The following is a 27,195-nucleotide window of genomic DNA, read 5'->3' on the forward strand; positions in this document are numbered from 1 at the left end:
AAAAGTTAAGACTTGTTATAGGGAAAAGGGAAAAACACTTTTGAAGTTTTTTTTACACAACTGTTAGGTACATTTTATGTACGGTTATGTATGTGTGTATATGTATGCTAAATGTTGCAGTATTCCTCACATGCTTTATTAAAATGTATTTCATTTATTTAGAAAATCTGGTATTAATACTGATATTTATATATATTCCCTAATGTTTGCGCTAGCGCTTGACAAGTTGACGTGAACATCCAGGACATAAACACATGACCACAAAGAACTTGTCAAAATCGTTCATTTTTCTGTAAATATAATTGATTGAGCAATTCTACATTTATGTTACTATGATGTAACAAACAGTTCAGTTGTTGGCTGAAAACATCACAGTTGCACATCCGGGTACCTTTGACAAAAACTAAGTAGTATTATTCCGTTACAAAGGAGCGGCGTTCCTCACACGTCACCAAATGTTTCCAGTTGAGGAGGGAAGGAGGAATTACTGGCTTTTGCAACTCATCTTCATCGACTGAGTACCTCAGCGTGTCTCTAAAGTGCTTCAATGTCACGCATGTGTGTGTGTGTGTGTGTGTGTGAGACCAAATCATCATCTTCTTAAATCAGGCTTTTACAACAACCTGCAGCAAAAGTATATTTTCTCTCTGCTCGTGTGTGTGTGTGTGTGTGTGTTACAGTCGTGTGTCCAGGACATCGTCCTCGGCCTCTTCGGGCAGGGAGGAAATCTTGGCGCTCTGTGGCGCCGCCCTTTTGCTGGAATTGAGGCGGTGTAGCGAGGGTCCAAGGCGAAGGCGGTCCGAGGGGCTCATGGCCTGCTTCAGGTGACTGGTCTCATTCAGCAGCTTGTGGATGGACTCGTATGTCTTCATGGAGCTCCCCTCGATCATCTGACAAGGTCAAATGTGACTTTTTCAAAACGTGTGTCCAGCCAACTATTGGTCATTTTTTCTTAAAATGTGCTTCTAAATATAAAGTACTCTATCCATAATAAACATCTATATATGATATAAAGGAAGATGTGTTCCGTTGAAAAGAGAAGCTCTCACCAGGAATGACTGACACTCCAGCAGAGGTTCCACTCGATGTTCCGACAGGATTACGGTGCAGGCTGAGAAGGCCTGCTTCAGTGTCTTCCTTAGGACCTGCAGAGTTCTGGAGGACACATAACGACATGACCATGCTGAGTATAGGACAGTAGATGTGGACGTTGTGGTTACATACATGGGGTCCAGGTAGGCGGAGGGCTCGTCCAGCAGGAGAATGCGGGCCTTGCTGAGGATGGAGCGAGCCAAACACATCAGCTGCTTGTGGCCGTTACTCAGAACGTTGCCGCCATCTTCCAGCTGGAAGTCCAACTTGTCCGGGAACTGCTCAATCACTGACTTCAGGCCCACCTGACCCCACACACACACACACACACACACACAAACAGGGACTTGTGACCTTCTCCTAATGACCCTAATGTATTAAGATGGAAGTGCTCTGACCTCCTCAGCAACCCTCCACAGCTCATCATCACTGTAGCGTCCGTGAGGATCCAAGTTCATGCGAAATGTTCCAGTGAGGATGAAGACTTTCTGTAGATTAGAAACAACCAGCAGTGGAATGATTGCGTTCTTTTGACTTGATTGTCTTTATTGAAATGTATTTGAGGGCGGCACGGCGGTCTAGTGGTTAGCGCGCAGACCGCACAGCTAGGAGACCAGGGTTCAATTCCATCCTCGGCCATCTCTGTGTGGAGTTTGCATGTTCTCCCCGTGCATGAATGGGTTTTCTCCGGGTACTCCGGTTTCCTCCCACATTCCAAAAACATGCTAGGTTAATTGGTGACTCCAAATTGTCCATAGGTATGAATGTGAGTGTGAATGGTTGTTTGTCTATATGTGCCCTGTGATTTGCTGGCGACCAGTCCAGGGTGTACCCCGCCTCTCGCCCAAAGAGGCGGTGCTGGGACTCCAGCACCCCCGCGACCCTCGTGAGGAAAAATGAATGGAATGTATTTGATGTATTTAACTTTTAACGTTGTCTTCCCAAAGCGCCAGCACTTAAAATGGCAGTGGAAGTTTTTTTGACATACCTGTGGCACCACTCCAAAGGCCTTCCTCCATGTGTGCAGGGAAACGGAGCTCCACGAGACGCCATCCACACAGATGTCTCCATCAGTGGAGGCCAGACGCAGCAGAGCTGAGAACAGAGTACTCTTGCCTGAACCAGTGCGACCCAGGAGACCCACCTGGCGGAGCGCAATACACATAGATTTACAACAGGTAAATCTAGCTATGCTATGCTATGCTATGCTATACGTCCAGACTTACACTCTGCCCGCCGTCCACTGAAAAGCTGATGTCACTGAGAACGGAGCGTCCGGCCTCTGTGTACTTGACAGTGAGGCCCTTCACGTCCATTTGACCTCTGTTGGGCCAACAGTCGTGAGCGTGGGGGTTGTCGATGACGAGGTCACCTCCTCCTTTTCCACCATTGCACGACGACGCCTCCTCTGATGGAAGGTCGATGAACTTGAACACTCGGTCCACCGAACGCATCTGATTGACAGGATGGATAGCACTTAGCACTTTTAACACTTTTATGAGAAAAATTTTGAATTTTTTTTTTTTTACAAAAATCTGCATTTAATTTAATGCAAATTTTGATTTATGTTTACAGTGGCAAGAAGTACAAGAAGTTCAATTTCTTCTGGATGTAGGACCATTGCTTTTGAAGATATGTGGACATATTGCAGATTCCACATATTCTAGTGTATATTTTATGGTCACCTATTTGTTGTCTTCCTATGACTAAAATTCCAAAGGTCCCACATTTCCTCATATTCTGGATCATAGTATCTGGAATTATTCCATTATCTGGATCAGTCTTTGATATTTAGTAGAACCTGTTGAAAACTTATCCTGTATTTTTGTCCCAAAGGTCCTATCTCGAAGTGTTAAAAATTCCTGGATTGAGACAGTGTTCCAGCTCACCCCCAAAATCCAATCAATTCGTCCACATCCTATTTTTGACAATTCCTGACAAATCCATTGCGAACTTTTCAAGTTATTTTGAATGCAAACAGGTAAACACCGGCAAAAACATAAACTCCTTGGCAGAAGTAAAAATGTCTATATACTTTTATACTGTAAATATGCTGGATAGGTTTATGTACATATGTGATATATATGCTTGAAATTGAAATAATTTATTTACATGATAATTTGCTCTTAAACCTTTTTATATGTATTTTTCTTACCCGCTCGATTTCAGATATTGAATCTTTCTGCAGTGTTGACACATTTTTTACACAACAATCTTAGCTTATCTAATAAGTGTCCAATTAAGTTAGCCAGTATAATTATCACAATGTCACTTATCATACCGGAGCGATAGAGGCCTGCTGACTCAGCATTTACAGTACATTCTAATTCTTCCACACCAAACCTACCAGGCCGTCCACGGTGATGCTGGTGATGACAGCCCACTGGAATGTCCCCAGGATGAGCATGGCCAACGCCACAATGATGCCGATCTCGCCCGGTTTGTCCTCTGTCCACACACACACACAAAAAAAACACACACATCGTCAGTGCGTAGAATCCAATGATATGACTCAACACTGGTGTTAAATTGTTCTTCGATGTGCCTTCAACAACACACGGCCAATGACGTGTTTGTGTGTTTCCCCTCCACTTCTACACACACTTCCTGCCTTTACATGACGGTATCCAGTAGCAGCGTGTCCACAACACCAACACACCTGCAGTGTTTGTCATTTTGCCTTGATATATCAAACAATTAATACAAATTATAATATAATAATATAAAACATTTCAATAATATTCATTCATTCATTCATTTTCTACCGCTTATCCTCACAAGGGTCACAGGGGTGCTGGAGCCTATCCCAGCTGTCTTTGGGCGAGAGGCGGTCTACACCCTGGACTGGTCGCCAGCCAATCACAGGGCACATATAGACAAACAACCATTCACACTCACATTCATACCTATGGACAATTTGGAGTGGCCAATTAACCTAGCATGTTTTTGGAATGTGGGAGGAAACCGGAGTACCCGGAGAAAACCCACGCATGCACGGGGAGAACATGCAAACTCCACATAGAGATGGCCGAGGGTGGAATTGAACCCTCGTCTCCTAGCTGTGAGGTCTGCGCGCTAACCACCCGCCCTCATTTCAATAACATATGACATAAAATTCTCATCATCATATTACACCTATTATATTATGTATGTATACAGTATACATTATCCTAATTTATTGTAGTGTATTGGATGTATTGGTGCGTTCAACAGGCTGTAGTCAATTGTCACTCACGATTGGTTCCCACAGCGATGAAGGCGGCCGCGGTGAAGAAGAGCACAAAGATGACGTCACATCGGAAGAGGAACCACCGCAGGGTGGCCAGGTAGTGGAACCAGGCAGCCGTGTGTGTGTTGAGGGCCTTGTGAAAGAGCATCTCAAAGTACGTCTGACGGCCGAACGCCCGAATAGTCCACAGACCCTTCAGCGAGATGATGAGGTGCGAGAAGATGGGGCTGCGAGCTGCAAGGTCAACATGCACAATGCTGTTACTGTTCAATTATTACAAAAGCTTAAACTCATTGGGAGAAATTATAATCCACCAATATTCAATCTTTGCACATTACAGGCATTCTCTCCTCAGTGGAAACCTTTAACCAACAGGGGGCGCCACAGCCACAAAACAGTAAGTCTGCATTAGCAATCATTGAACATTGTTGTAAGGCTTGACTCATTATTCTTGACTGATTCATAGTCATCATTTCCTGGCATGTCTCCGCTGCCAACACCAGGATGGGGATGAAGGAAATCCCATTCCGTACCGTCCCAGCGCCCCTAGTGTTCTATGTGGCTATGGAAATACTCGCCACTTTCATGACGTCAGATAGATTGACCTGTGCTTCTGCTGTTTCTGTGACTTGCTAATACCCAGCACATTCACTGCTGCTTCTAATGGTGCAGCATGGTCATAAAAAGCTTGGCTTAAATAGACAATTCCAGACTCCCTTTAGAAAATCAGCAATTTTACTTCACCGGTGTCTGATTGCTCAGCATTTCCACAAATGTCTGCGTCAGTTCCTCAGGACAAATAGTGAGGCCCGTAGGCACTGTTGGGTTCACGGCCCAACAGTATCAACACAGTGGCCTGCTGCAAATACTGCAAAATGGGTGGCCCGCAGGACACTAGTTTGAGGCCCCCGCCTTGATATGAAAGTTTAATGTTAGTGCGGCCCGCGCAAGTTTGATATGGATGCTGTATGGTATCATGTACCCAGAAAAAATTATTACGTTTGATTAATGTTCATGTTAAAGGTTAAATAACTGTTAATAGTTATCCTCCCTATCCGTGTGGAAGTGGTAAGTTTTTGGCTTTTTAAGTTTAAAGGAGATAACTTGGAGGTTACCGTTTAGGTCGCTAGATCTCTAGGTTGCGAGTTAGCATGTGTCTCAAGACCCTGCTGTTGCGCAATATGTTGTAAATAAAAAAAGTATAAATGTGACTATAGTCGTGTTTTGTCATGTCTACAGGGCTCTAATAATGCTTTGTTCATTTTAATCTGAAAAAAATAACTTGTCAACCCACCAACTATATGTGGTTTCTTAATTTTTAATTATTTGCCGTTTTATTATTATTATTATTATATTTTTTTATTTATTGATTGATTGATTTTCTTTATTCTTGATTTGTTTATTTATTTTTCATCTTATTTTGTGTAGAAAAATAAAAAGTAAGATATTTGAGAACAGTGGAATGTTTTATCAGAGCTTTTCTTGTAGAAAATCGGAACCAAAGCAAAGTTTATTCATTTTTCTGTACATTGATGCTAGCTCAGCTAAGTGGCAGAGATCAAATCCTAAGAGGATAAAACAACACTAACAAAAATGTGATGATCTCAAACAATAAAAATGTGTCAGAAATCGTTTAGACATAACTTCACAACATTCCCTAAATGTGTGTCAGTGTTATTGTACTCGCCAATGACACACTTCCTCCATCTGTTGTCACTTCATCCATGCTTTCCCTTTGCTCTTCCTCTCTCATGTTTTTCTTCATCAGGGTGACCTTTCACCTCTCGGCCCACCCGCCCGCCAGCTCTGCCTCGGCTAAACCGGGTTTCCTCCTCCTCTGACTTGATTGTGAGTTGCTTCTGCTGACACTTTCACTCATTTTTCACGCTGGTCATTATATTAGAAACATCACTCAGTTGTTTTCAGTCTCACCCAAACTATTCCATCCAGTTATGCAGCAACTGTTAAGGGTGCCGTGGCCACCAGGGTGTGCCACAAATTCTGAAAAAAAAATTCACCTTCTCTATAAGCTAGTTATTACGCTCACCTCTTAAAATGGATAAACTTGATTAAAATGTAGAGAATGTCCAATTATTATACTACAAATTCTAATACATATTTTTTAAATAATTGTACATACCGTTGTTTCATTTAGTTTATGTATACAGTTATCGCATAGTGTCAATTACTTGGTGTCTTTGAACACAACTCTTTATCCATCCTGGTCACTCCCAACGAGAACCTCAGCATCCTCATCTCTGCAACCCCCAGTTCTGCTTCCTGTCTTTTCCTCAGTGGCGCTGTCTCTAGGTGAGTGATTCAAATGTTGTGCTACTATTAAAGAGAGTAGTATTGGGCAAATGGATTTTCAGATGTGTGCTGTTTTTCAGCTTGAGTTAACTTTTCAGTTCATTTGGAGTACAAATATATATGTTTGTGTGTAATTGTGTCCTGTCGTTTATCTTTTTGACCATAAAATACAGTAAAAGTTGGTATATACATAGTTGCAGATAGTGGCATCATCTTGTAAGTTAAAGGAGACCTATTATACTTTTCCTCTTTTCTGACCTGTACATGTTGTTAGAATGTTGTATTCTCGTGTAAAACGGTGTCAACGCGTCAGATAATGAGCTATGCGCATTTGGAAGTGAGTCCTAAAAGCAGTTTTTTTTTCACAAGTTCTACTGACGTCACTGCAACCTGGACATCCTTACATGGGCTGCAGATTGCCTGCACTCAGTAAACACGGACTTATGTTTCCGGAAGTTCTCGGGAGCGCTTAAGAGAGTGACCAATCACAGTGGAGTGGGCTTGGCTGGAAGAGAGCCAGGGTTGGAGTAAATCCAAGAAAACACTACTGGATGAGGCGAAGAGTCTGGAAGATCTAGAAAGCTTTCTGTGTCGGTTATTGTGTGTAGGTGAACTCCATAGGAGTCCAGAACTCAATGCAAAGTCCCTTTTTAGGGAGCTACACTGGGTACTTTTTTTTTTATCATTGTCGTACTCATTTTTGGCCAGAGGGGGGCAGAAGAACCCCATTCCCTCACTTGCAAAATCAAAGTAAAAGTTCTTTTCATTCATTTTCTACTGCTTCTTCGTCACAAGGGGGTGCTGGAGCCTATCCCAGCTGTCTTCGGGCGAGAGGCGGGGTACACCCTGGACTGGTGGCCAGCCAATCACAGGGCACATATAGACAAACAACCATTCACACTCACATTCATACCTATGGACAATTTGGAAAAACCTAGCATGTTTTTGGAATGTGGAAGGAGAAAACCCACGCATGCACGGGAAGAACATGCAAACTCCACACAGAGATGGCCGAGGGTGGAATTGAACCTTGGTCTCCTAGCTGTGAGGTCTGCGCGCTAACCACTAGACCGCCGTGCCGCCAAGTAAAAGTTCTTCTTTTGAAAAACAACCTCACCTTCAGCCTCCAATAGCTTGAGCTGCTGGCCCGTTCGTAGGAAGTACTTCCTGAGGATGACAAAGATGACGGCCAGCGGGATGGCGGCGATGAAAATGTATGGCCTCATGATGGACACAGTGAAGATGGCGCCCAAGACGATGAGTGTCAGCTGAAACGAGGGGACAAAAGATGTTTAACCAGCAAACATAACCTTAAATAAATGTTGTCTTGTGGCACCTGTATGAGGTCAAAGAGCACCAGAGGCAGCATGTCGTCAATAGTGGCCATGTCCTTGGTGAATCTGTTCATGATGCGTCCTAGCACACAGCAAAAACAACATGTTCCTGAATTGGACCTCCAGGTGGCACCTCACCTCATGTATGTATTAGCGTGTTCCTCCACAACCTGTCTTCATAGTGTTGAGCAGCGCCATGGGGGCCCGCAGCACGGAGCTCAGCATTTGCTCGTGGAGTCTCTTGGACACGGTGAGCAGCGTGTGCACTAGCGGCAGGCCTCGGAAGAAGCCCAACGCCAGCACGCTCTCCGACGTGGCCACGTAGATGTAGATGATGTAGTAGGCGCTGGTCGGCGTCACGATGACCGCCAAGTGGGTGGGGGGCGATGAGGCGTTCGGGTGCTGCTCATCGATGTAGTTCGGGGAGGACGGGTTGGCGCTGTCCCTCCAGATGGTACTGATGATGATGATGACACAGACAAGTTAAGGATTTAGTATACAGAAGCAGTTTCCACACAACTTTGGAAATGTTCAAGCAACTGTAGAGTCTTAATAGCTGTGGCTGTAGGAAACTTCCTGATGTAGTTTCGTTTCAAGATGGCAGGAGCTGAATTTGAAGTATCATTCATTCATTCATTTTCTACCGCTTTTTCCTCGCAAGGGGGTGCTGGAGCCTATCCCAGCTGTCTTCGGGCGAGAGGCGGGGTACACCCTGGACTGGTCGCCAGCCAATCACAGGGAACATATAGACAAACAACCATTCACACTCACATTCATACCTATGGGCAATTTGGAGTCACCAATTAACCTAGCATGTTTTTGGAATGTGGGAGGAAACCAGAGCTACGTTTTCTTTATCACTTTCTCATGCACTCCAAATCATTATTAAAGTTAAAACATTATTTATTTGTTTGCTATAATGACTTTTCACATTTAGGAAATTAATAATATAATAATAATAATTAGGCTGCACAGCGGTCGAGTGGTTAGCGCACAGAGACCCGAGTTCAATTCCACCCTCGGCCATCTCTGTGTGGAGTTTGCATGTTCTCCCCGTGCATGCGTGGGTTTTCTCCGGGTACTCCGGTTTCCTCCCACATTCCAAGAACATGCTAGGTTAATTGGTGACTCCAAATTGTCCATAGGTATGAATGTGAGTGTGAATGGTTGTTTGTCTATGTGTGCCCTGTGATTGGCTGGCGACCAGTCCAGGGTGTACCCTGCCTCTCTCCCGAAGACAGCTGGGATAGGCTCCAGCACCCATGCGACCCTCATGAGGACAAGCGGTAGAAAATGAATGAATGAATTAAAACAGTGTTTTTCCATGTTTCTTTAAGTAGTAAATAATGACTCCAAAATAACGTCAAATGAATACATAAATGTAGCACCTGAAAAAGGCGCCTGCTACTCTCTGCAGTGGAGTAAATAAATCCCACATCTACTTAATGGTTTGAGAAGTCTTTAAGGAATCGGAAGACTTACTCTGTAATGAGGAAGATGCCAACGACTGATCCTGCAACCTAACGGCAGAAAGACAAATTAAGAATTGTATCTGACACAAAAGAACACGTGAACGTTAGGACACAAACCTCAATGGCAAAGACCAGGAAGATAAAAATGAGCACATAGACTAAACTCCTGTTGGTGGTGATGTAGCGCAGGTAGGTGCTCCACGAGGTCGTTTCAAACACGTTTTCGCGATCATCTGCAAAGCATTGCTGTGAAAAAAAACATACAACTTAACTTACTTACAGTCTTCTATAATTATCTAATATTTTTTTTGGCCCTGTACTGTATAGCAATGACACTTCAAAGTACCTCCATGTCTTCTTCATCCACCTCCTCACTGATGTCATAAACGCTGTCCTTGGACAGGCGGCGAGCGTAGATGTCCAGCTCGGACACGAAGTCGCACTGCGGTGAGATTGAGAGTTTTTTCCGGAAAGACGTCTGCATCTGTTCCCTGCGCTCGTTGCCTGGAGCGTTGGTGATGAACGCCAGGACCGACTGCCGGCGCTGCCCGCTCAGATGAGGCAAGCCGTGGTGGTAGATATTCCCTCTGGGGAGCACCTCCTCCACTTGGTCATCCTCGGGTACCACGGAGAACTTCCTCTCGGACAGATCCCGCACACTATCCTCAATGGTGGCAGCTTGGGTGCTGTTTGGGTTCTGCTGGGGGTTCCCAATGAAGGAGAACTTGCGTGCTGCAGCCAGCGGGTTGAGAATGAGGGACTGCTTACGTTTTTCTGGGTAGCTCTCGCCTCCGCAGTGTCCTTGCGATCCATTAACGATCAAGGGAGGCGGCGGTTGGCGGAAGGACTGCCGCAGGGACTCGGGGCCTCGGAAGCCGGCTGTCTCGTCGATGGAGACCCTGCGAAGGGTTTCGGTGAGGATGGAGCTGCGTCGTTCAGCGTTGATGTTGTCGTAGGCCTCCAATCCCAGCAGGAGTGAACTGAAGTCGGGTCGCTGGGCCTGAAGCTCGGAGAAGGTTCCGTAGAAGTAACAGTCACCGTTGTGGAGGAGGAGGATCTTGTCAGCCCTTTTGAGGTGCTCCAACTTGCTGGTGACCACAATGCGCGTCTTGGAGGCCATCAGCTTGCACACGCACCTGAGAGGAAACACCTTGCTAATTATCTCCAATAATGATTCATTACATTTTATAGCCTCAATTCAGTCACCACAATGTATCCCAAAAGTTGCCTATGTACTACAGTATACTGTATGTACTTTGGTACTTTCATCCAAAGCGTTGTGATACATACTTCTCAAAGATTTCTTTTTCGGTCACAATGTCCAGGTGTGTGAAAGGTGCATCTAGCAGGTAGAGGTCTGCATCTTTGTACACAGCCCTGACCACACAAAACACACACAATGCTGTATTTGTTACACAAATTTGGTCCTTGCAGCGATGATGTCAAGCGATGCTAAAAGCCGAAATCCAGATAAGAGGCTTTAAATGGACATGAGGACACTTTAGACAATAAATAATGCATGAGAACAAATTTGATGGGATTCAAAAAAAAAAAAAAGGCTACAGAAAGCAGTACTTGAATGAACAGTACATATTCATAAACATATGCTGCATGAATGACAGGCTACGTTGTCAGCTTGTAAAGGTTAGTATTGTGAACAAAAAACATGTGAGTCATATTTTTACACAAAACATTGTTTAAAGTGCATTTCAGATGATTTTATTAAGTCATTTTGTTAAGGAAATTAAAATAATGAAATAATCAATACATTCAAATTATAATTTGTAAAAAATTATCATCACAAATCATAATAAAATAATATATAAAAATTGTAGTTAATAAACCCACAAAAGCAGAACTGTGTAATATTGCTCCATTTTACTAAAAACAAAAAAACAACAAAAAAAGTCAGACATTGGTTGTATATTAACACTTTAATGTCATTTTTGACGAGCTGTCTATGACCGACCCTGGATGCATCCGACCCACAAGTTGAGAATCACTGCTTTACCCCCCCATTCCCCGTCCCCCCAACTAGTGTTAAAGTATTTTTACTTTGCTAAGTTGTTTTTTATAGTGTTTCTCACCAGCTTTTTTCCAGCCATCCAAAAGAAAATAAGCAAATGTTCCTCTAACACACAAATAAAAGGAGGAAGAAAGGAGACAGATACAGAGTTGTTTATCGTTGTGTGTGCGTTCTAAGAACATGCGCATATTGTAATAAAGATTATCCATTTTTAAAGAAAAAAAAACTTTCTTTGGGCACTCTTTGAGCAACTTTTTCTGATTTCGATTGTGACGAGGGTGATACTGAATATTTAAATAACCTTACGCTTCCTCTGACTCATCCCATCAAGTTCCAGTGTCCCCACCACTATATGTGTCCCAACTGGGGGCATGAATCACATCTTCAGCAACATCACGTTCTATTTGCGTTGCCTGCAAACCAACTAAAAATCAAAACTAATTACAATTATTAAGCAGCCGTGGATAATAGCACTTATTGGTCAAAAGGAAGTCGGATATAAATGTGACAGGAAGTACCTGGCCAAGCTGAGGCGTGCCCTTTGACCCCCACTGAGCGTCACTCCTCCTTCAACAAGGAGCGTCTTGTCCTTTTCAGGCAACAAGGCAAAGTCCTGGAGAGACAAATGAGGGGGTGAAAGGTCATTGAAAATGTCATCATAATCTTTTCTTTTTTTCTTTTTTTAATGTGGTGATTCATGTGCTTGAAGATACTTTTTTTCGAATGTTATCAGCCCTTGGAATGAAAACAACTACAATGTGTGTCGGTGCTTGAAAACACAATAGACAAAGGAAATATGAAACCTTGTTTCAACAATCTGACCAACAACAATAACACTTTTTAAATGTCACAAAAGACAATGAGACGTTTGAGCACAGCTGGGATGGACACATAATTGATGATGAAAAGGGATGAAGTGGACATCATCATTAAGGCTTCCTACCTTTTCAAGCGCCACATCTGCTGTCCCGACGGGAGCGCATGAGGGACCAAGTAAACAGTGTCCTTTAAGAGCTCGTAAAGCAAAACAACATTGTACGTGTGTCTATCTCAACAAAAAAAAAAAAATACAACAGCTGCCCCCGCCCATGCCTGACTGCGCATACACTGTGCTGGTTTACAGGGGGGCAGGGACCACCCATGGGACTCTGTGTGCTGCTTTCGGGTGGCAACAGTAGCCAGGAACTACAGTCGGTTTGAACAAACTGGCTCCAGTTCTCGCTCTTGACTGGCAGGGTTACCACGGAGAACCACACCATCCCCACATTCCTATGGTAGTAAAAACTATTAATAATGGAAATAAATTATTTTTTTCCACTCTGGAAGAAACAAATAACAAAACAAATATAATGGTGAGCAATATTTGTTATACAGCGGTATAACAAATAAAATACTATGTCATGCATGGCAACCAGTCCAGGGTCTACCCCGCCTCGTGCCCGAAATCAGCTGGGATAGGCTCCAGCATACCCGAGACCCTAGTGAGGATAAGCGGCATAGAAAATGAATGGATGTTATACACTGTTTCTGTTATCGTACCACCAAACAGTACCCAAACAAAGTTTTCCATTTGAGCAGCACGGTGGATAAGAGGACAGAAAGAATCTTCTCACTGTGCATGCGTGGGTTTTCTCCGGGTACTACATTTTCCACCCACGCACATGTTAGATTCACTGGTGACTCCAAATTGTCCATAGGTATGAATGTGAGTGTGAATGGTTGTTTGTCTATATGTGCTCTGTGATTGGCTGGCGACCAGTCCAGGGTGTACCCCGCCTCTCACCTGAAGCCACCTGGGATAGGCTCTAGCATACCCAAGTGTCCCTAATGAGGATAAGCAGCATAGAAGATGAATGGACAGTTTAGGAACCGACAAAGGAGGAAATTCCAAGGTTCCACTGTATTTGTTAAGATGACTTGAGACGCTACAAATGTACAGGTGGTGCTGGCGGAGAGTTAAAATGTCCCCAAAATCAATTTGTTAATACAATGCGTGTACATCTGTGCATTTAAGGGCGAGAGTGTACTGTGTATTAGCCACATGCTAGTAAAGATCCCTGCCTAAAAAGAAACCAACAAAGAGCCTCTTATACAATTAGTTCCTACACTCTAGTACAGGGGTCTCAAACTCAATTTACCAGGGGGCCACTGGAGCTAGGGTCTGGGCAAAGCTGGGCCGCATCAGGTTTTCAAAAAAAACCCCCAAAAAACGCATTTATTAAAAACAGAAAAATATACAAACTTTTTCAGTGCTTTAGTTCCGATTTTCTACAATAAAAGCTCTGATAAAACATTCCACTGTTCTCAAATATCTTACTTTTTATTTTTCTGCACAAAATAAGATGAAAAATAAATAAACAAATCAAGAATAAAGAAAATCAATCAATCAGTAATAAATAAATATAATAATAATAATAAAAAGGCAAATAATAAAAACTTAAGAAAACCCATATAGTTGGTGGGTAGACAAATTTTTTTTTTCAGATTAAAATTAACAAAGCATTATTAGAGCCCTGTAGACATGACAAAACACGACTATAGTCACATTTATATTCTATTTATTTACAACATATTGCGCAACTGCAGGGTCTTGAGACACATGCTAACTCGCAAACTAGAGAGCTAGCGACCTAAACGGTAGCCTTCAAGTTATTTCCTTTAAACTTAAATAGCCAAAAATGTACCACTTCCACACGGATAGGGAGGATAACTATTAACAGTTATTAAACCATTGAACATGAACATTAATCAAACGTAATAATTTTTTCCGAGTACATGATACCATACAGCATCCATATCAAACTTGCGCGGGCCGCACTAACATTAAAATTTCATATCAAGGCGGGGGCCTCAAACTAGTGTCCTGCGGGCCACATGTGGCGTGTTTGAGACCCCTGCTCTAGTAGCAGAAAACCCGACTCTGCTCTCAACCTTTGACCTGGAGCTATTAACACCTCGTTCCTTATTTCCGATCCAAACTTATTTGAAAGCACCAAGTGCATCACTGCAAGTCATGAGCACAACAACGCTGTGCACGTGTCTCCCCAGCCGTGTGGATATTGCACACCACATTTGTTTGCTGTGGCAACACTTGCTGTTTGGGGCAAAAACAGCCAAAGGTGCATTCAGTGGCCATGTCAATGAATGCCCATATCAATACCAAAATGACTATATTATGAAACTTGTCATATGAACTAAAACAATAAAATAAAACTTGGCATCTTTTAACTGCTGCCCAGACGTCTCTGTGCTACGCTTCACGTCCATTATGGACAAGCAACAAGATCATGTTGCATGTCGGTGACATAATGCGTGGTATCCATGACAACAGAGTGGACGTTATTCTGCTGAGGGGCCTTCACTCAACACCTCGGCTTATGAGACACTGTGTGTTTTTGTGTGTGTGTGTGTGTGTGTGTGTTTCGGGGGTTTTTAATGGGTGTGAATGCGGTCAGAGGAAAGTAGAGGCTTCTTGATGCCTCACAGACACTCCAAGCACAAACATTCATTCATTCATTTTCTACCGCTTTTTCCTCACGAGGGTCGTGGGGGTGCTGGAGCCTATCCCAGCTGTCTTTGGGCGAGAGGTGGGCACAGGGCACATATAGACAAACAACCATTCACACTCACATTCATACCTATGGACAATTTGAAGTCGCCAATTAACCTAGCATGTTTTTGGAATATGGGAGGAAACCGGAGTACCCGGAGAAAACCCACGTATGCACGAGGAGAACATGCAAACTACACACAGAGATGGCTGAGGGGTGGAATTGAACCCTGGTCTCCTAGCTGTGAGGTCTGCGCGCTAACCACTAGACCACCGCCAAGCACAAACATTTACAATCTAAAACCAGTAGCTAACTGGAGATTGAATTCCTAACACCGCAGCCGAGTCATTGAATTTCGGTGATACCACGGCGCCATGCCAGTTATTTATGGTAAACACCTCTTTTCTTAATAGAAATCAATACAGTTACTGTAGTGATTGCACACCTCTATCTTGTATTAACAAGTATCAACCTGTTTTTCTTTATCATTTGTGTATTAATATGACTGACCTCCTCTAGCTGGCAGGCCTTGATGACTGAGGTGTAGCGGTACTCATCGTAGGTGAGTCCAAACAGGATGTTGTCCCGTATGGTGCCCGGCATGATCCATGAGGTCTGCGAGGAGAAGGAGATGCGACCACTGTGTCGGATTTTCCCCTCGGACGGCACCAGCTCTCCCAGGATCAACATGAGAAGAGAGCTCTGCGGGAAAGGCGACATCTTTCAAGCCGGCCTGTCGGCAGCAGCGTCACCAGAACAACGTCTTACCTTTCCCGAGCCTGTGGATCCTGCCACTGCGAGCATCTTTCCCTTCTCCAAGTGGAGGCTGATGTTCTTAAGGACAGGTGTCACATAAAGGTTGGTGAAAAAGAGGCCGCCGTTGGCGTGACCATTGGCTTTGTTCTCCTGTTTGATCTTCTCAAAGAGCTCACCGATGCCCTGAAAAATAAACACTTCATGAAGTACACAATCTAATGAGGGCTACACCCTGGTCTGGTCGCCAGCCAATCACAAGGCACATATAGACAAACAACCTTTCACACTCACATTCATACCTATGGACAATTTGGAGTCGCCAATTAACCTAGCATGTTTTTGGAATGTGGGAGGAAACCGGAGTACCCAGAGAAAACCCACGCATGCACGGGGAGAACATGCAAACTCCACACAGAGATGGCTGAGGGTGGACCAATACAAACATTGAAAGATGAAAATACAAATATTTGTATAAGATTTTTTATTGGGCTACACTGTGGAATAATGGTTAGTATGTTGACCACACAGTTGGGAGACCTGAACGTCCTGGGTTTGAATCTTTGTGTAGAGTTTGCATGTTCTCCTCATGTGTGCATGACAAAGAATTATGACTATGAGTGTCATTTATCAGGTATGACTATAAAATGTACTTTTATTAGGGTAAAGAGCTGCCACATGAAAAGTACTTTGTGTTCCTTATGAGAAACCTGAATCCCGAAAGTGAGTTCTCACAATGGTCTAATTTCATTTGCTGTCATCTGTCAACAACAATGGCCGCCCCAAAGAGGCAATTCATTGGCTAAATCATTGACCTCTAAGGGCTTTTACGGGTCACCGTGCCCCCGGGCCAGGCTGCGGTCTGGGCCCGCTTCTTGTCATTGTAATGAGCTGACGTACGCGCTGTCAGCTGGAAACAAAAGATGGCGCCCCTGCCATTCATCTTGAAATTACACATTCCAGGAAGCGCAGAAGAAGAGAGTAGCGTCGAGAAATTGGATGATGGATAAAATCCAAATCTGAAAGAGAAGATTCCCAGCAGCGTTTCCCAGCAAAGGGAACGACAAACAGATAATTGATTATGCTGTGAAGTGATGCAGCGTTTCTCACGGTGCTGAGTGTTTAATAAACTACTGCCTGAGTGTGTTTATAGCCACTATATTGTAGATAAGCAAAGTAAATGAAAACACACTAACTAATATACCTGTAATGTATGATGGATTTAGTATGCTTTAAGTGTATGTGTAGCGAGCCTGCCGTGGTGTAGTGTTAGCGTTCTGGACTTTGGAGCGGACGGGTTCGATTCTCCACTAGTAAGCATCATTGGTATTCGTCAGGAAGGGCATCCGGAAGCCAAAAATCAGTATGCAGATCAAAAAGATCCGCTGTGGCGACTCCGTAATCAGGAAGATTAGAAACAAACAAATAAGTGTATGTGTAGCATGACAACATAAAAGGTTTGTACGGAAAGGCTGCACCCGTCAAACAGCAGCAGGTGTCTATGTTGAAATATAAACATTTTTTTTTACTTTTTTTGTTCTGAACAGTGCATGGTACACAGCTAGTTAAATAAATGCCCTACCAGAAAAGTCATTCATCGCTGTCCTTGTCCTCCTCCTGGGAACTAAAACCACTCAAGTCATCTTCTTCATTCTCGGAACCAACCATCCCTCACCTCACACCCCGCCAGTAACAACCAGAGCGTCCCTGCTCTGAGGCAAATCAGCCCCCAAGCCTGTGCTGTCTTCCCCTGCATGCTACAGTCCACCCCGGTGAAACCCGCCGGCCACAATGGACCTCCACGCTGCTGAGATCCACCAGCAGACCCGAGCAAGCGGCACTAGATTGATCACCTTCAACAGGAAGGTGATCACCACACCTCACCATGCATTCTCCATGTGACAAAATCACTGTCAGTAATCATCTTCATGAACTTTTAATGCATGGAGACCCTCTCACCTCATCCCAGGACGCAGAGACGTTAACCAGCTCGAGTTCTGTGGTGGTCAGGTTGTACTCCAGAACTCTGTACTCCTCCTTCATCAAGAACTCCTAAAGAACATATCATTTTATTCTACATGAACCTGTTGATGGAACTAAATCAGATGTTGTGATCGCCCACCTCTATCTTATTGACCAGCGCCAGCGTGTCATACCACATCTGGATGGAACCGGGCAGCTGTCGGGTGAGCGTCATGCGCAGCACCATGCAGTAGGAGGCGGTGGTGAAGATACGGCGCAAGATGATGCCTTTGCTGAGCGCATGCGGCACAATGGCAGAGACGATGACCAAGATGGCGGAGAAGAAGTATGCGGCGCTGTAGAAGTAACGCAAAGACCCTATTTTCCTGGTCAGGGTCATCTCATCCCTGAAAAGAAGGAGATGGAAGAGCCAGTGTTTTTCCTTTTCTGTAGCCACAATGCTAATTATGGCTTTGTTTGGCATCTAACAAAGGGTTCAGTGTAGTCTCTTACTGTCTGATGTTCTTGATGATGGTCTCCATCACTTCCTCCCAGCCGTACGCCTTCACTGAGTGGATGTTCTCCACAATCTCTGAGGTGAGAGCCAAGCGGCGGTTGATCATCCCTGCACGCTTCACCCTATTTTTTTCCCACAGGACGATAGTTTGACGTTAACCATCGAGCAGTGACATTCACACACAACAACGTTCTTCATCCAGCCTGCGTAGTCAGCAAATTTGGCAAGGGTGTCCAAAATGGTCCCCAGCTTATTTCTTATTGGCCCTCAGCATATTGTACGCCTGCTAGCTGGCCCTGTTAGGCAAATCTGCAATCTGATTGGTTAAAGGAACACCCTCAGAAATAACAGAGATTCTGAAGGCTCTGGGTAGACTACATTAGAGTACAAAAAAATCAAACATAAACATACTGGAAGCAGTGCAAAAAAATGGAGATAAGACTGAAGGAAATAAATCAATCAAATTTCATGGAACACATACTAAAATTGAAGTTATAAATGTTAGGCAAATGCTTCTAATTCCTTCATTGGTTCCCACCGGTGAGGTCCCATCTTCTGGGAGAGGCAGGCCTGGATAATGCCGAGGAGTGTGAGAGCTGCCAGCGCACAGAAGCCGTTCACCTCGATCAGTTCCCAAATCAGACCCACACACAGGATACACTGCAGCGGTGTGATCCATACAAAATGGGCCAAGCCAAGGCTCTATAGAACACACAGACCACATGGATGCATGTCATGGAAGGCAGATTTATTATGTCATTGGAAGACGATGGGACGTTTGAGGCACTATCTCTATCTATCTCAGGGGTTTCAAACACGTGGCCCGCGGGCCAAATGTGGCCTGCAGGACACTAGTTTGAGGCCTTGATATGAAAGTTTAATGTTAGTGCGGCCCGCGCAAGTTTGATATGGATGCTGTATGGTATCATGTACCCAGAAAAAATTATTACGTTTGATTCATGTTCATGTTAAAGGTTAAATAACTGTTAACGGTTATCCTCTCTATCCGTGTGGAAGTGGTAAGTTTTTGGCTATTTAAGTTTAAAGGAAATAACTTGAAGGCTACTGTTTAGGTCGCTAGCTCTCTAGTTTGCGAGGATGTGTCTCAAGACCCTGCAGTTGCACAATATGTTGTAAATAAAAAGAGTATGAATGTGACTATAGTCGTGTTTTGTCATGTCTACAGGGCTCTAATAATGCTTTGTTAATTTTAATCTGAAAAAAATAATTTGTCTACCCACCAATTATATGTGGTTTCTTAAGTTTTTATTATTTGCCGTTTTATTATTATTATTATATTTATTTATAATTGATTGATTTTCTTTATTCTTGATTTGTTTATTTATTTTTCATCTTATTTTGTGCAGAAAAATAAAAATTAAGATATTTGAGAACAGTGGAATGTTTCATCAGAGCTTTTATTGTAGAAAATCAGAACCAAAGCACTGAAAAAGTTTGTATATTTTTCTGTTTTTAATAAATGCGTTTGTTTTTTTTTTTAGGAAAACCTGATGCGGCCCAGCCTTGCCCAGACCCTAGCTCCAGTGGCCCCCAGGAAAATTGAGTTTGAGACCCCTGATCTATCTAATCTAACGAATGAAGTGTCTAGTGGTAATGTCTAATATATTATTGTAAAATAAAGTGTTGCTCTTCCTAGAAGTCGCATGTGCAGCCTTAGTGTGAAACCTACAGCCACACACCTACTAAGGAGGCAACATTCCTCATTGTCTGTCCCACAGGAGACAAACACACCACCCAAGCAGCCACTATACGGACCGCAATCCACATGTAAGGCAGGCGCTAATTGTCTCAAATGGAGTGGCGGAGTGTTTCCACATTCAACATCTTCTTGAGAGCGCTCGCTTGAACCCTCCAGGTATGTTGTTGCATAATCAGGGAATGTGTTTTGACTTCTCCGCCACACAATAGCAGTGTGAGTGTGTGTGTGTGTGTATGTGTGTGTGTGTGTGTCAATGGAGCAGAAAGCTGTCCAGTAAAAGTGATTCATCTTTTGTACATCTCACCTCATCCAGCTTGTTGAGATGGGCTGACATCAGACTCACCAGCTGACCTGTACTAATTTTATCCAGGACCTTACTGGACAGTTTCAGGGTCTGAAAAAAAAAAACAAAAGGTCAAAGGTGAGAGGTCAGTGGAAGCACACCGACTTTTAAATCAAAGTCACTATTACACAGCAAGGCCACGCCCCTCAATGGCTCATCCACGGCAGTGACTAATAGCTGGATCTTAACCACCCGATACAAAATGTTTCATCTAATCAGCTGGGTTGTCTTGTTCTGATAATGCATGTGAAGTTATACATCTGAAACACATTGTATATGTTTGCGGACACAACATTAGGTACACCTGTCTAATAAAAGAAAATTTGCATTTGCTTTTGTTGGACAATATGCTTATTATTGCTTGTACAACTGTGCTGCATCATACTGAGAGCTGTTTATTATTGTGACTATATAATATAATAATGACCTGACAATGTAATCATGACCTGATGTATAATTATAGGTTATCACATGGTTTGGATACCAGACAAACCATGTGATGATCTTATTATCACATACTATTTAATCATGACGTTTGCCGTACTATCACATACTATTTAATCAAAAGACCTTTTTGTTTCCAGAAAATGTTCAGTTTATTACATGTATTATATCTAAACAGTGTAAACACAATAATTCACACAAATATTTCAACAATAATATTTTATCAACAGTATCATTTCGGCCTTTTCCCGTATCATTCATGGGCGGTTTGTAGGGTACAGGGCCAATTAATACTGTAGTATGTGATAATGCATAATTCCATCTAACAAACACCTCACCTTCTTGTAGATTAGACTGAAGAGGGCGATACGGATCTGCATACCCAGGTGATGCAGGCCAAAGAGGGCTGGCTGCAGCAGCAGGAAGCGCGCCGTAAAGAGCAGGCAGAGGCCCAGGGCCAGGAAGTAGCCTTGGCTCCGTTCCGGTGCGTGGAAGGGGTCAAAGGAGCTGATGATGCGACCCAGCAGCTGAGGCTGCACCGTCTTGGAGGCCTCCTATATGAAGAGGGGAGATGATGATAGCAGGACACAGCAGATGTTTCATCAAATCCTCTCTCCATTTTGTGTGATATAGTTTTATATTTTCCTAATTTAAAAATGGATGACATAAGAATAACTCTGCAAGTCCAGCAATACTACATTTTTTTATTTCTCAAAAAAATGTCATTGCTTTAAATGACAAACATTCAAGGAGGAGGGTGTCTCTAAATAATTTTGCTACTGATGCTGTTGACATCATTGTCTTGAAAGTCTACTTCCTCTTACAGAACCTACACAATCACCTTATATCTGACAGGCATTCTAGTTGCCATGCCAACTATCTCATCAGTTAACCAAAGATGTCCCCACATGCAAAACTGCTAACCATAAAAAGGTACTGTAACTTCAATTGTAGATGTATTTTTATTTATGTGGAATAGTACAATACAGAGTACAAGAACAAGATCAGCAGACCCACCCCGAAGTAGAGGAGGACACCAAAGAAGGCAAACGGGCCAAGGAAGCAGCGAGCCAGCGCCCGCATCAGTCTGGGCTTGTCCTTGGCTGAGACCACCTCTCTGTCCCATTCTCTGCAGGGAGGAAAGGACACATGGGGTCAAACGGTAGCGGCTGTCTAATGTCAGTGTCCTCTTATATGAAGAGAAATGTGTGTCTCGTTATCCAATACACTTCTACCAATAGGCTGTAGTCCAGGGGTCTCAAACTTGCGGCCCACGGGCCAAATGCAGCCCACAGGACGCTAGTTTGAGGCCCCCGCCTTGATATGAAAGTTTAATGTTAGTGCGGCCCGCGCAAGTTTGATATGGATGCTGTATGGTATCATGTACCCAGAATTATTAGAAAGAATTATTACGTTTGATTAATGTTAATGTTAAAGGTTAAATAACTGTTAATAGTTATCCTCCCTATCCGTGTGGAAGTGGTAAGTTTTTGGTTATTTAAGTTTAAAGGAAATAAGTTAGTGCAGCCCGCATGAGTTTGATATGGATACTGTATCGGTATCATGAACCCAGAAATGACAGCTTAAATTGTTTATTTTTTCATCTTATTTTGTGTAGAAAAATGAATATGAAGATATTTGAGAACAGTGGAACGTTTTATCAGAGCTTTTCTTGTGGAAAACCGGAACCAAAGCACTGAAAAAGTGTAGGGTATAGCAGAAGCACAAGCATTGAAGACAGTTTTTTTAACTTTTTCTGTTTTTATGCGTTGTTTTTTTTTAAACCTGTTGAGTGATTAGCGCACAGACCTCACAGCTAGGAGACCCGAGTTCAATCCCACCCTCGGCCATCTCTGTGTGGAGTTTTTTATGTTCTCCCGGGTACTCCGGTTTCCTCCCACATTCCAAAAACATGCTAGGTTAATTGGTGACTCCAAATTGTCCATAGGTATGAATGTGAGTGTGAATGGTTGTTTGTCTATATGTGCCCTGTGATTGACTGGCGTCCAGTCCAGGGTGTACCCCGTCTTCTGCCCGAAGACAGCTGGCATAGGCTCCAGCACCCCCGCAACCCTTGTGATGTTAAGCGGTAGAAAATGAACGAATGATGCGGCCCAGCCTCACCCAAACCCTAGCTCCAGTGGCCCCCAGGTAAATTGAGTTTGAGGCCCCTGCTGTAGTGGATGTATTGTATTTCAACAGCTTGACAACTGAAAGGACATTTAAAAAAACTCAATATGTAGTTGGCCTTGTTACATCATAGTTCCCTCAACCTCCAAGTCAAGTAAGAAGCAGCTTTGTTTTCCCGGGCTCATAGAAGCCCTGTGATGATGTGACAGCATGTAAAGTGCATGAAGGACACATGGAGGGCACCGGGGACAACCAACCAGAGTGGTTAAAGAAGGGGTGGGGGAGAAGAAAGGCGTTGGACACACGCCTGACAGATTTATACTGTCGAGAACACAGATGACGACCATACAAATCCTCCTCATTTGGACTCAAACTCTAGAACATTCTCCAATGGCCTAACTTGGGGCCACAGAGAAAATCTGGGGATTTGAAGGAGATGGAAGCAGCTGCGCATGAAACTGAAAATATTGAAAAAGTGAAGAGCATTGCCCACCAGCAGTGGGATACAATTCCTCAGGAACGCTGCCGGAAGTTGGTGTCTGGCTATGGATCAGCAGAGCATAACAAAACGGGGTGTTCTACTAAGCACCGGGGGGTCAAATCATTCAGTGAGTTGGGACACAGCTTTTCGTGTAATCAAATGATAAGAGGAGTTTGATGTGGAAAAACAAGCATTCAGAAATGGATAACAAAACAATCCACATATTCGAGATCAGGGGTCTCAAACTCAATTTACTTGGGGGCCACTGGAACTAGGGTCTGGGTGAGACTGGGCCGCATCAGGTTTTCCAAAAAAAAACTTTGGTTCCAATTTTCTACAAGAAAAGCTCAGATAAAACATTCCACTGTTCTCAGATATCTTAATTTTTATTTTTCTACACAAAATAAGATGAAAAATAAAAAACAAATCAAGAATAAAGAAAATCAATCAGTAATAAATAAATAAATATAATAATAATAATAATAAAACGGCAAATATTAAAAACTTAAGAAACCACATATAGTTGGTGGGTAGACAAATTATTTTTTTCAGATTAAAATGAACAAAGCATTATTAGAGCCCTGTAGACATGACAAAACACGACTATAGTCACATTTATACTCTTTTTATTTACAACATATTGCGCAACTGCAGGGTCTTGAGACACATGCTAACTCGCAAACTAGAGAGCAAGCGACCTTAACGGTAGCCAAAAACTTACCACTTCCACACGGATAGGGAGGATAACTATTAACAGTTATTTAACCTTTAACATGAACATTAATCAAACGTAATATTTTTTTCTGGGTACATGATACCATACAGCATCCATATCAAACTTGCGCGGGCCGCACTAACATTAAACTTTCATATCAAGGCGGGGGCCTCAAACTAGTGTCCTGTGGGCCACATTTGACCCGCGGGCCGCGTGCTTGAGACCCCCGTTCTAGACAGTAGAACTCTTCACTTTTTACTTCCTATCAGTGGAACGTGTCCCAATACTTTTGTCCTTGTGCTGCATTTTTTTTTCTCATTTCCAGGTTTATAAAGTCGGCTTTGTGACTTGAGTGAGTGATGTAGAGGTTCACAGCGTGCTTTCATTTAAAGATAAAGTTCACTTTCCCAGAAGCCTTCACTGTTTGCCTGCTTGAAAATAATGAAGCCAATCACTCACCAGCAGACATTCATCTGATGTTTTTTTTCTGTTAAAGGTCGCCTTTTTAGCGTTTGTTGGCACCGGGCCACTTAACGTGGGATGTTAGGGGCCGTAGGATACCATACTTTTAAAAAAAGAGTTGTATATTTATTTCAATTAAGTTTGGTGAATATGTCGGAATCATTGCCCAACTTCATATTGAAACGGAAAGACAAAAGTGTGTTTGTTTGGCACACATTAGCTTCAGTTTATGTACAGCAGCCTTTAAATGCCAGCCCGTATTTCAATTTGACTTTGAGGGAAGCAGGGCAGATGTCCTGCAACTGTAAACATACGGAAAGGGCAAAAAAACAAAACACCTTCAACAAGTGCTTCAGTTCCCCCCATTTTGTGATTTATACCATATTTACATTCAATGACCATGAAAACGGGCTGTACGGTGGAGAAGTGGTTAGGATGTTGGTCATACATGCACAGACCTGGGTTGGATTCTCCACTTGGGTATCTCTGTGTGGGGTTTGCATGTTTTTTTCGGGTACTCCGGTTTCCTCCCACATTCCAAAAACATGCTAGGTTAATTGGGGACTCCAAATTGTCCATAGGTATGAATGTGAGTGTGAATGGTTGTTTGTCTATATGTGCCCTGTGATTGGCTGGTGACCAGTCCAGGGTGTACCCCGCCTCTCGCACGAAGACAGCTGGGATAGGCTCGAGCACCCCCGCAACCCGCGTGATAATAAGCGGTAGAAAATGAATGAATGAATGAATGTTAAAAAGTCCTATAAAAAACTCTTGGATCCATACGGTGATCCGGATCACCCCCAAAATCAAATCAGTTCTTCCATACCCCATTTCCGACAATTTCATCCAAATCCATTCAGAACTTTTTAAGTTATTTTGAACACAAAAAAACTTGCACTTGGCCGAGTTAATAAGACAAGACTTGTGGGTTCAAGTTTAAATCAATGCTATTGGAGAGAACAGAACTAAAGAGAGTCCACAAACCTTTCCAGTCGCTCGGACAAGTTCCCGGCCAGATCATAAGAAGGAGCTTTGTAAACATCAGTCAGGTCCAATTTCTTCCTGAAGCCCTTCCTTAGCAGCGGGGACATCCACCTGAGGAAAAAAAAAAGGCATGTGACGCAAGACTGAACCTACTACTGTTTACTGAAATGTATCAGAAAAAATGCCCCGTGTGGTACATTGTGGTCATCTACCAGGTGTTATTATTTAATATGCAACCTACTTGAAAAGACAGGACTTGAACTGAAGTACAAAATGTGTCTTAAAAAGAGAAATGGTTCCTTACCCTCACAAAGGATCTTAACGTGACACTTTTACTACTTTGTAAAGGCCATTTTTACACTCTCATTAACAACGACAAAGAATGAAAGAGCAACACACACCAAGATAAACACATGTTATACTATTTTAACACAATTTCATTTATGTATATAGCAGGGGTGTCCAAACTTTATACTATGAAGGAACAAATGAATTATGTGGATGCCACTTAGATACATTTTGTACATTAAAGATGCTAAAAGGAATCCAATATAGATGAATATATTAAGATATTTGAACAAAATATCCACATAATACTATGAGTGATGAAGCAAATTAGTATGTATATCTAATAATATAATCAATTGTATTTTTACAATAAGTTGTGGGCTAAAAAAAATGTGTTTCTGCATCCACTAGCACAGGAAAATACGACTGTTCTATCACTTAGCGATTCTGCGCCAACCGCACACTAGAGACAAAAAGACATGCAGTGAATCCAACGTGTGTCCTTACCAGAAGCAGAACCTGGAGAGGAAGTTGACATCTTCCACTGGTGACTTCTGCATCCTTCGTTTGCACCTGAGACTACTGAGGCTACTGCGCCCCTTACATTTGTATACCCCCCACTTTGACTGACAGGCAGACTGGTCCCCACTTTGACTGACAGAGCGCAACTTTTGTCCACCCGACTCAATGTGACGATCACGTTCACACAAGACCACCACGAAGAGAGCGGTCCTCCTTGCACGGTGTGAGTGTCACAGCGTGGACACACTGTCCATCCTTTATGTGCGCGCGCACTGGACACACGCGTCATTTCCACGAGCCAACCACACCTCAGTGCCAACACACTGGTCACGTGACTGAAGAACACCCCCCCAGAGTCGAACATACGCTGGTTGACTACCATGTTATTCTTAAAAAAACCCATCCAAATAGGAAACCATGTAAAATTAATTTATTAACATTCTTAACTGTCATGCAAGTGTAAAAAGAAATTAAGCACAGCATCACAAAACTGGATAAGAATAAAATAATTTTAATACAAGGGCAAAAACAAGTGACCACTGTAAAATACACCCACATAAGTAAGCACAATACAGTAAAACAAAGTCTGTGTTTGCTGAGCAATGCTGCCCCCTAGAGGTGTTTTATAAGTGCTGCTGCAACTTGTTAGCCGTGTATTTGAGATTTTAGCATCTGCTTGGTCAAATGAATTAATGCATATTATATATATTTGTTTATTATTTACTTAATTTATTTCTCTTCTCTTTGGCAATTACAGTGATGGTCACTGTTCTGTGGTTGTCATCACATTTTTTTGTGATGGTATCAGTAAAAAAAAACAAACACACACACACACACACAAAGCAAAACCCTATGATACA

General features: G+C 42.9%; 1 protein-coding gene across 1 annotated transcript; it reads right to left on the reverse strand.

Moving 5' to 3' along the window:
• Positions 1-267: 267 nt before the first annotated feature.
• Positions 268-26,586, reverse strand: cftr (CF transmembrane conductance regulator). The gene is made up of 27 exons (XM_058074616.2): positions 26,321-26,586; positions 25,526-25,636; positions 21,771-21,882; positions 21,092-21,307; positions 20,271-20,360; positions 18,785-18,948; positions 18,243-18,368; positions 17,890-18,136; positions 17,727-17,819; positions 15,783-15,953; positions 15,525-15,716; positions 11,982-12,076; positions 10,728-10,814; positions 9,784-10,573; positions 9,555-9,683; positions 9,448-9,485; positions 8,136-8,422; positions 7,968-8,047; positions 7,749-7,899; positions 4,328-4,555; positions 3,440-3,540; positions 2,319-2,546; positions 2,081-2,236; positions 1,491-1,580; positions 1,225-1,397; positions 1,050-1,155; positions 268-890 (listed from the first exon to the last, which is right to left on the reverse strand). The coding sequence occupies exons 1-27, from the start codon at positions 26,371-26,373 to the stop codon at positions 675-677; spliced, it is 4,530 nt and encodes a 1,509-aa protein (XP_057930599.2). The 5' UTR covers positions 26,374-26,586; the 3' UTR covers positions 268-674.
• Between the last annotated feature and the right edge of the window lie 609 nt (positions 26,587-27,195).

Source organism: Doryrhamphus excisus, linkage group LG1 (assembly GCF_037039965.1).
Source record: "Doryrhamphus excisus strain RoL-2023G ecotype Guam linkage group LG1, RoL_Dexc_Guam_v1.1, whole genome shotgun sequence".
In the NCBI taxonomy this organism is placed as follows: Eukaryota; Metazoa; Chordata; class Actinopteri; order Syngnathiformes; family Syngnathidae; genus Doryrhamphus; species Doryrhamphus excisus.